General features: G+C 40.4%; 2 protein-coding genes across 2 annotated transcripts in view; one reads left to right on the top strand and one right to left on the bottom strand.

Annotated features, from left to right (window-relative positions):
• cep20 (centrosomal protein 20) overlaps window positions 1-1,283 on the bottom strand; it is a 4,122-nt gene extending 2,839 nt beyond the window's left edge. The window contains exon 1 of the mRNA XM_053499147.1: window positions 1,211-1,283. Within this exon, the coding sequence (XP_053355122.1) occupies window positions 1,211-1,238 (28 nt within the window). The 5' untranslated portion in view covers window positions 1,239-1,283. The remainder of the gene's footprint in view (window positions 1-1,210) is intronic.
• Window positions 1,284-6,291: 5,008 nt separating this feature from the next.
• On the top strand, window positions 6,292-8,213 carry ube2g2 (ubiquitin-conjugating enzyme E2G 2 (UBC7 homolog, yeast)). Its single transcript, XM_053498953.1, has 6 exons — window positions 6,292-6,416; window positions 6,618-6,653; window positions 6,739-6,784; window positions 6,906-7,024; window positions 7,427-7,567; window positions 7,675-8,213. Exons 1-6 carry the CDS (start codon window positions 6,374-6,376, stop codon window positions 7,785-7,787), a joined length of 498 nt encoding a protein of 165 aa, XP_053354928.1. The 5' UTR covers window positions 6,292-6,373; the 3' UTR covers window positions 7,788-8,213.
• Window positions 8,214-10,000: the final 1,787 nt, after the last annotated feature.

The raw sequence follows: 10,000 nt of genomic DNA, 5'->3' as shown, positions 1-10,000 counted from the left end.
TCTCATGCTGCAAAGAATACCTCTGTGTCATTGGTTGCTATGGGCATAAAAGATGAGGAACTTATGGTGTGGCCACCATCCTCCCCTGACCTCAACCCCATTGAGAACCTTTGGAGCATCCTCAAGCGAAAGATCTATGAGGGTGGGAGGCGGTTCACATCAAAACAGCAGCTCCGGGAGGCTATTCTGACAAAAAACTGTCCAAAAACTTGCAAGTTCAATGGATGCAAGAATTGTGAAGGTGATATCAAAGAAGGGATCCTATGTTAAGATGTAACATACCCTGTTAGGGTGTTTTTGATTGAAATAGATTTTGATTTCAGTAAATATGACCTCATAATGCTGCAGATTTAACAAAAGCCCATTTTCAGTTCTTTACAACCTATAAAATGTTTGAACTCTGTTGTGCATAATTTGGAAAAGTGCGTTTTCATTTTTTTATTTTGTTATCATTAGGAGGTTTGTTCAATAAAATTCAAATTATACCCTAATGGTTGATGACTAATGACTAATTATGAAAATCAGGGAAAGATATCATTTGCGTAATAATTTGGAACATGGTGTAGTGTTGGACATCGGTAATATTGGTAATATTGGTAAAATTTTTTGGCGGCTGGACGAATTCTCTGCATTTCTATTATTTCCTATGGGAACATGAGCCTCACAATACAAAATTTCACCTTAAGAACTCGTCTTCAGAACGGATTAAATTTGTATCCCGAAGTATATTTAGTGTGGTTTGTGTATTATTATTATTATTATTATTCAGATGTTTAATTACTTCATAAAGTTTTTTTATGGATGTTGTGATCATGCTTTATTTTTACCACAACATTATATTTGTGTAATTAAATATTCCGTCTTCAGTAACAATAAACACAAACACATTTTTTTGTTAAGAATTAATAATCTGCGATTTATTCAATGTTTTTGTAAAACTGTCAGGATTTGAACCTGTAACACTGACAGTTAGCTTAGCATAGCGCCCCCTGCCTGAGGCTAACGGTTGCTAACACCTGAGGTAATTTCTTTTAAACCATTAGCACCGGGGGTTAGCCACATCCGCGCGCACCGCTTCAGAGTTAAATATGAGTGTGTGAAATACACAAGCGCAGTGTGTTTTATTCAGGAAATAATTAGTAAATAACTTAACTGTACGCTGAAGTAATTAAAGTGAGGATATTCATATAAAAGTAGAGTTTAAACCCACCGCTCTTCAGCTCAGTGACGGACGCCATGATGGTGTTCACTCGGGTTGCCAGATTTCTGATTAAAACACCTCTTCTCTTCTGTTTGTTTTCTTATATTTTACAAGAAATACGAATAATTTTTTTTTTAAATGTAAGAGTGGAAGAACAAATATACAAGTCTAAGGTGTGAAACTGAGGTACAGTGTTAAATTCTACATTCTACTTAAAAAAACAAGAAAGATATATAGAAGATAAGCAACATGAGCCAACTTAACAGATAGATAGATAGATAGATAGATAAAAATAAATAAATAAATGTAGTGGGGGTAATAACTGTGTTTCACTGATTAAATCTAAATTGAATCAAATTAATTTGAAGTTAAAGCAAGATCAGACTTATTGTCCCGATGACACTGAAGGCTGAACATCCAGGAATTGACTTTAATCGCCAGTTAACCCATCAGGAACAGCTGGAGCACATCAGGAACTGTATCTGATTCTGAGCCAGGTTACCGCATGGAGTTTTGTAATATTTTTGTTTGTTTGTTTAAAAAATGTCTAGTATTTTTATGAGAACTGTTTATTGCAAACCACTTTGTTACCAGTTCATTACAAAAGGTGCTATATATAAATACATTTAAATTTGACTGGATTGTGTTTAACTTTGGTGTTATTTAGTATCTGAGGAAGTTCTAGAGGTATGCATTTTATACTCTCAAATTTACTGTCATGTTATTTCATTTACTTTAACAGGTAATACAGTGGTACCTCGACATACTAATGCTCTGCTGCTTGAATTTCAGCCTTAAGATCTGAAAGTCTGCAAGAAATTAGTCTTGGCATGCGAAGCGTTTTTAGTATACTAGCAACTAAACGTAACCAAAGTTGCCATAAGATTTAGTGAAGACATAGCCCCATGAGTTCATGAGAATGTTATCACGGACGGTGGCAAGAACAAAAAGGGAGCCGCTTTCAGGTTGCTTTTTAAGGCAGCCGGTGCCAAGAGTAATCATAAATTAAGATTAATTGAGGTTTAATCAGAGGTGGGTAGTAACAAGTTACATTTATTTCGTTAAATTTACTTGAGTAACTTTTTGAAATAAATGTACTTCTATGAGTAGTTTTACTGCACCATACTTTTTACTTTTACTTGAGTAGATTTGTGAAGAAGAAACGCTACTCTTACTCCACTACATTTAGCTCCCCTCGTCGTTACTTTTCTAACCGTTTATTCTAAACATGCAGCCGGTGGATATACCACATGACTGTTTCACCAATCAGACGCAGAAACAATAATCACATGACTCCGTTTGACCAATCATCAGCTGCAGTAACAATAACCACATGTAGTAACATGACCACACACAAACTGGCGGCATTGCAGGAAAAAAATCTTCAAAGGAAAGGAAAAGGAAAGCAAAGGAAAACATAGAATTAGCAGAGGCATCTGTCTCCAATGCTACAACAGAAGAGGATGCATATACAGTGGAACCTCGGATTGTGAGTAACGCGGTTTGCAAGTGTTCCGCAAGACATGCAAAGATTTTAATAAATTTTGACTTGAAAAACAAGCAAGTCTTGGTTTATGAGTACCGAATATCATGTATCACGCACGCTTCTTGTTTTGACGCCGAGCGTCACATGATCACAACTGAGCCAACGGTTTTTCTCTCTCATGTGCTGCGGAATTGTGGATAATCGTCTCCCCTGCTGAGTCTTAGTTACTGGTATAATCACCATCCATGCACGCGTGTACTGTTTATTATAACACTGTGATTACGTGTGTGTGTAAAACATATTATATGTTTGTACTGTTTCTTATAATAAACATGCGTGTAAAGAAAAAGAAAGTCTCATTACAGAGGTTAAAGATCCATTTTCTCCCTCTGTTTCAGGCTGTGAGAGCTTATGTGTGTGCGCGCACGTAATTTGACACCGTGCCGGTTCTTACACACTCTCTCTTGTCTTGTCTTGTGTGTGTGTGTGTGTGCAACCCCTCTTTGCTTCACACAAACTCTCTCTCTATCCTACACAGAAACACTGCTCTATCGCGATTCTTAAAAGAAAAGGATTCTTCTCAAAGGTAAAGTGCAGGTTTGTTTGTTTGTTTTACTTTACAGCAGTGATTCCGTTATTAAGCGCTCACATAAGTGTCATTAGCAATGTTCCTTGCTAATTTTTCAGACACAACAGTCTTTGTAAAAGTTTACTCTGTAAGATAAGAAGGGGGAGATGGGAGGGGCTGATTCCAAACACACACACACACACACACACAAACAAAGCGCCTGCACGCATAAACGGAAACATCTGTCAGGATTTATTTTTACTTTCTTTTTAAGGTAAAGTGCAGGTTAATTTGTTTTATTTTTACTTTATATGTTGTTTCAATAATTTTTGTGCATTTATTTTTTTGGGCTTTAAATAATTTGAGTTTCTGTTATTTCATATGGGAAAATTAAATTTGGTTTACGAGTGTTTTGGAATTCGAGCTCGCTTCCGGAACGAATTATGCTCGTAATCCACAGGGAGACAGGAAGGACAGCTGATCATCCTCGCTGTGGAAGACCACGTGTAACAACACCCGCACAGGATCGGTACATCCGAATATCACGCCTGCGTGACAGGTACAGGATGGCCACAACAACTGCCCAAGTCCCACCAGGAACACACAATCCCTCCATCAGTGCTCAGACTGTCCGCAATAGGCAGTCCATGAGGAGGAGATGCACTGCAGTACTTCAAGCAGCTGGTGGCCACCAGATACTGACTGGTACTTTTGATTTTGAGCCTCCCTTCATTCAGGGACACATTGGGAAACATTTTTAGTTTATGTCTTATGGTGTTGACTCTTTTAGTGTTCATACAAATATTTACACATTAAGTTACTGAAAGTAAAAACAGTTGAAAGTCAGAGGACGTTTCTTTTTTTGCTGAGTGTATACAGTGGTGTGAAAAACTATTTGCCCCCTTCCTGATTTCTTATTCTTTTGCATGTTTGTCACACAAAATGTTTCTGATCATCAAACACATTTAACTATTAGTCAAAGATAACACAAGTAAACACAAAATGCAGTTTTTAAATAATGGTTTTTATTATTTAGGGAGAAAAAAAATCCAAACCTACATGGCCCTGTGTGAAAAAGTAATTGCCCCCTGAACCTAATAACTGGTTGGGCCACCCTTAGCAGCAATAACTGCAATCAAGCGTTTGCGATAACTTGCAACGAGTCTTTTACAGCGCTCTGGAGGAATTTTGGCCCACTCATCCTTGCAGAATTGTTGTAATTCAGCTTTATTTGAGGGTTTTCTAGCATGAACCGCCTTTTTAAGGTCATGCCACAACATCTCAATAGGATTCAGGTCAGGACTTTGACTAGGCCACTCCAAAGTCTTCATTTTGTTTTTCTTCAGCCATTCAGGGGTGGATTTGCTGGTGTGTTTTGGGTCATTGTCCTGCTGCAGCACCCAAGATCGCTTCAGCTTGAGTTGACGAACAGATGGCCGGACATTCTCCTTCAGGATTTTTTGGTAGACAGTAGAATGGTTCATGGTTCCATCTATCACAGCAAGCCTTCCAGGTCCTGAAGCAGCAAAACAACCCCAGACCATCACACTTCCACCACCATATTTTACTGTTGGTATGATGTTCTTTTTCTGAAATGCTGTGTTACTTTTACGCCAGATGTAACGGGACACGCACCTTCCAAAAAGTTCAACTTTTGTCTCGTCGGTCCACAAGGTATTTTCCCCAAAGTCTTGGCAATCATTGAAATGTTTTTTAGCAAAATTGAGACGAGCCTTAATGTTCTTTTTGCTTTAAAATGTGGTTTGCGCCTTGGAAATCTGCCATGCAGGCCGTTTTTGCCCAGTCTCTTTCTTATGGTGGAGTTGTGAACACTGAGCTTAATTGAGGCAAGTGAGGCCTGCAGTTCTTTAGATGTTGTCCTGGGGTCTTTTGTGGCCTCTCGGATGAGTTGTCTCTGCGCTCTTGGGGTAATTTTGGTTGGCCGGCCACTCCTGGGAAGGTTCACCACTGTTCCATGTTTTTGCCATTTGTGGATAATGGCTCTCACTGTGGTTCGCTGGAGTCCCAAAGCTTTAGAAATGGCTTTATAACCTTTACCAGACTGATAGATCTCAATTACTTTTGTTCTCATTTGTTCCTGAATTTCTTTGGATCTTGGCATAATGTCTAGCTTTTGAGGTGTTTTTGGTCTACTTCTCTGTGTCAGGTAGCTCCTATTTAAGTGATTTCTTGATTGAAACAGGTGTGGCAGTAATCAGGCCTGGGGGTGACTACAGAAATTGAACTCGGGTGTGATAAACCACAGTTAAGTTATTTTTTAACAAGGGGGGCAATCACTTTTTCACACAGGGCCATGTAGATTTGGATTTTTTTCTCCCTTATTAACGTAAACCTTCATTTAAAAACTGCATTTTGTGTTCAATTATGTTATCTTTGACTAATAGTTAACGGTTTTTGATGAGCAGAAACATTTAAGTGTGACAAACATGCAAAAGAATAAGAAATCAGGAAGAGGGCAAATAGTTTTTCACACCACTGTATATATACTTTGTGTGTGTACATATAATTATTATAATTTTTAAAATAATTAATCGGACATCATGATTGAAACAGTTAGTCTGTACTTGAGTCTCTTTTCACCGAATTCTCTTTTACTTTTACTTCAGTAATATTATTAAGTACAGCTACTCTTACATTTGTTTACTACTCCACCCACCTCTGGGTTTAATGTCTGTTTATTTCATATTTTACTGAATGTTTTGATTGTTTTTATATACAGAAATATGATTATAGTGTTGATCAGCACTCTGTGTGTCTGTGGATCCACCTCTGGAGTGTTCAGTGTCAGGGGGGTAACGTTCAATCTGGCAACCCGGAGTTCTCATCTCATTACACACACACACACACACACACACTGGGCCTTTATCAATATCAATATCGCGAATAAAAAAAATAACAAAATTGTAACAAAACAACCGACAACAGGAATCTCCTTTAGTATCTGCGCACGCGATGCGCTTTTCCGCCCCGGAAGTAGAACTCTGGCGTCATTGCGGCACTTCCGGTTGTGTTCCGTGTTTGCGCGCAGGCGGATGTGAGTGTGTGTTATTGTGTGTGTGTGTTATTGTGTGTGTGTGTGTGTGTGTGTGTGGCAGTGATGGCGGGGACGGCGCTCAAGAGACTGATGGCGGAGTACAAGCGTAAAGAGTCTCTTATTATTATTATTATACACTAATAACTCAGATCACTTAATGTGTGTGTAAGTGTGTGTGTGAGTGTGTTGACTCATGACTAATTACAGATTAAAGTTATTTTTGGTGTCGGATTAAACACTGAACATATACTAACATATTTAGTCTCCTGTGTGTGTGTGTGTGTGTGTGTGTGTGTTTCATCCTCAGAACTCACTTTGAATCCTCCAGAAGGCATCGTTGCAGGTAAAACACTACAACTAAACTACACACACACACACACGGGATGATCAGGAATCCTTCTGTTAACGTGTGTGTGTGTGTGTCTCAGGTCCTGTGAATGAAGAGAACTTCTTTGAGTGGGAAGCTCTTATCATGTGAGTAGACACACACACACACACACACACACGTACGTACGTTACCTTAACTTACTATAAGCACTAGTATACTATCAGAGAACACTATTTAGTGTGTGTGTGTGTGTGTGTGTGTGTGTAGGGGACCAGAGGACACGTGTTTCGAGGGCGGTGTGTTTCCTGCCCTCCTCAGTTTCCCCTCTGATTATCCCCTCAGTCCCCCGAAGATGAAGTTCACCTGTGAAATGTTTCACCCCAACAGTGAGTCACCTGTCTGTCTGTCTCTCTGTGTGTCTCTCTCTCTCTCTCTCTCCCTGTCCCGGTCTGTCTCTCTCTGTGTGTCTCTCTCTCTCCCTGTCCCTGTCTGTCTCTCTGTGTGTCTCTCTCTCTCCCTGTCCCTGTCTGTCTCTCTTTCTCTCCCTGTCCCTGTCTGTCTCTCTGTGTCTCTCTCTCTCCCTGTCCCTGTCTGTCTCTCTGTGTGTGTCTCTCTCTCTCTCTCCCTGTCCCTGTCTGTCTCTCTCTGTCTTGTTGTCTGGGTCTCTTTTTCTTTTTTTGTCTATTTGTCTGTCTCTGTCTGTCTGTCTATCTTTTTCTTACACACACACCCTGAGACAGTAGCACACTGCAGTTACAGTGTGTGTGTGTGTGTGTGTGTGTATACAGTTTACCCAGATGGCCGTGTGTGTATCTCGATCCTGCATGCCCCTGGTGACGACCCGATGGGGTATGAGAGCAGCGCGGAGAGGTGGAGTCCTGTACAGAGTGTGGAGAAAATCCTACTGAGTGTCATCAGCATGCTTGCAGGTACACACAAACACACACACACTCACTCACTCACTCGCACAGATACATACATGGACTATTCATCACTATGATCTGTGTGTGTGTGTGTGTGTGTGTGTTCCCCACAGAGCCGAATGATGAGAGTGGAGCAAACGTCGACGCCTCTAAGATGTGGAGGGAGGACCGAGAGCAGTTCAACAGACTCGCAAAGAAGATCGTCCGCAAATCACTCGGACTTTAACATGCGCGCGCGCACACACACACCCACACACACACATATACACACATGTATACACACAGACACAGAGCACTTTATGTGAGCCGAGTGTCTCTCCTCCTTCAGTGGACTGATGGACAGATGCTCCTCCTCCACGCGGTGTACCCTGGGGGGGGGGGGAGTGGGGGAGTGTATGAAGCAGCTGAAGGACAGACGCAGTGTTTCCCCCATTAGATGTTTGTTTATTTTCCTCAGTGTGTGAACTACAGGTTTAGTTTATTGCTGCCTTACTGAGATCCTCCTGAGGGATTGTGGGTAATGGGGGGGGGGGGGGGGGGGTCGGTAATAGGTGTGTTATAGGTTAATTAATAATTTGTCTGATTTTAAGGTTTTTGTTGGTTTGTTTCTCTGGAGTGAAGATATGCACCAATAAACGCACCATCCTCTGTGTGTGTGTGTTGGTTTAGAGCAGTGGTTCTCAAACATTTCTGTCATTCCCCACTTAAGGGGGTGGGCAAATTATCAAGCCCCACTTGTCAACAAAATGATAACGAAATCAGCCAAGTGTACTATTTATTGAAATATCAATTTCTAAACCAATAACAGCCAGGGGTAGCTCAGTGTTTAAGGCATTGGACTACAGTTCGGAAGATCCCAGGTTCGAATCCCACAACCACCAAGTTGCCACTGTTGGGCCCTTGAGCGCGGCCCTTAATCCTCAACTGCTCAGATGTGTAATGAGATAAAAATGTAATAAAAATGTAAGTCGCTCTGGATAAGAGCGTTTGCCAAATGCCTAAATGTAAATAACAGGCTTACTTCGTCACTTATCTAGAGCTTTATTTCAAAGAAGTCGAGTGGCTTAGTAACGTGACTGGGGTGTGTTGTCTCTCAGTGTCTTCCTAATTTGTTGGGTCTCGTGCTGTCTGCTGCCAGTGGTTTAAGACCCATAACACACACGGGTCTCTCCTCTGCCCCCACCATCCCCACCATGAATCCAAGCGCATCATGTTTTCCTTTCGGCTGGCTTTTTGGTTGATTAGGCTGATTGACGTTATTACACTTACTACATACAGTACGCTAATGACCCGGTTTGTGTCCGCAGTAAAGTTAGTTTTATATTCGCATCTCCGAATTCAATAGCTGCGTAAATAAACCTGCGAATAAGATACCCACATACATATATTTCCTCTCTACATTGTGTTTAAGCTACATCCGCCTTAAATTATACATGTTTAAAAGCATAAACACCATTATTCTCTACGGCGCAACGAATGATTTAGGGATCATCGCAAAACGTCGCACAGCAACAAAAAGCGTAGAACGATATTGATCTTCCCTTCTGTTCAGCGCCTGAAGGATCAAAAAGCTACTTTGTTACCACACTGGAAACTAGAATTGCCAGACTAGTACTGCCTGATAAAATATTAATGTTTAACAAAAATACAGAAACATCAGCATACACATTGGAATAAATAAAATGACATATATAATACCGAATGTTTCCTTATATATTGTTCCTCTGCAATTAAAATGCCGACGTTAGAACCGTTATTGTTGCTCTATGGTTCCACTTTTTCTCTGATGTTATTTTAATTTACTTGTATTAATGATCCATTTCTTAGCGTGTGATTGTTTAGTGTCGAGTGTCAATAAAGAAAAGCATGACTAGGAAGAATAGGTACTTTCCTATTATTTTCCACTAATTCCCTAGGGTTCATTGCGCCCCACCTGTCATGTCTGTATTCACCACTAGTGGGGCGCCACACACTTTGACAACTATTGGTTTAGTGAGAGAAATAGTGTTTTAAACTTGTGTACACACATTAACGCGTCAGTGATTGAGATGATGTGTGTGAGGTTAATAGAAATGAAACACACAGAAGAGTTTCTCCAGAGTTCTGTCCTGCTGTGTGAATGAGAAGCTGCTCACTTTCGTTACACACACACAAACACACAGAGAGAGAGACAGAGGTATATCAGGGACTGATTGTTGGTCTCACCCTGGTGAGGACGGTCTCTCCCGTGTCTGATTCTTCTCATGAAGTCTCTGGGAGTTTTCGCCTCAGTACTGCCACCTATAGGAAACAATTTATATATAAATAAATGAATATTTATCTTATTATTAAACATGCAATAAATATATTTTAATGAATCAAGTTAATTCAGTGGTACCTCAGCATATGAGCGCCCCACCTTAATATTTTTCACATTAAGAACTGAAATTTTGCAAGAAG

This window comes from Clarias gariepinus, chromosome 6 (genome assembly GCF_024256425.1).
Source record: "Clarias gariepinus isolate MV-2021 ecotype Netherlands chromosome 6, CGAR_prim_01v2, whole genome shotgun sequence".
Taxonomy (NCBI): domain Eukaryota; kingdom Metazoa; phylum Chordata; class Actinopteri; order Siluriformes; family Clariidae; genus Clarias; species Clarias gariepinus.
This window is presented reverse-complemented; position numbering and strand designations above follow the sequence as displayed.

What these genes read in the sequence shown, in the direction of transcription:
- ube2g2 (XM_053498953.1), top strand. Translation starts at nt 6,374, where the DNA reads ATGGCGGGGACGGCGCTCAAGAGACTGATGGCGGAGTACAAGC. An exon ending in GAGTGGGAAGCTCTTATCAT is followed by an intron (nt 6,785 to 6,905) that starts GTGAGTAGACAC and finishes GTGTGTGTGTAG; the next exon opens with GGGACCAGAGGACACGTGTT. An exon ending in TGTCATCAGCATGCTTGCAG is followed by an intron (nt 7,568 to 7,674) that starts GTACACACAAAC and finishes TGTTCCCCACAG; the next exon opens with AGCCGAATGATGAGAGTGGA.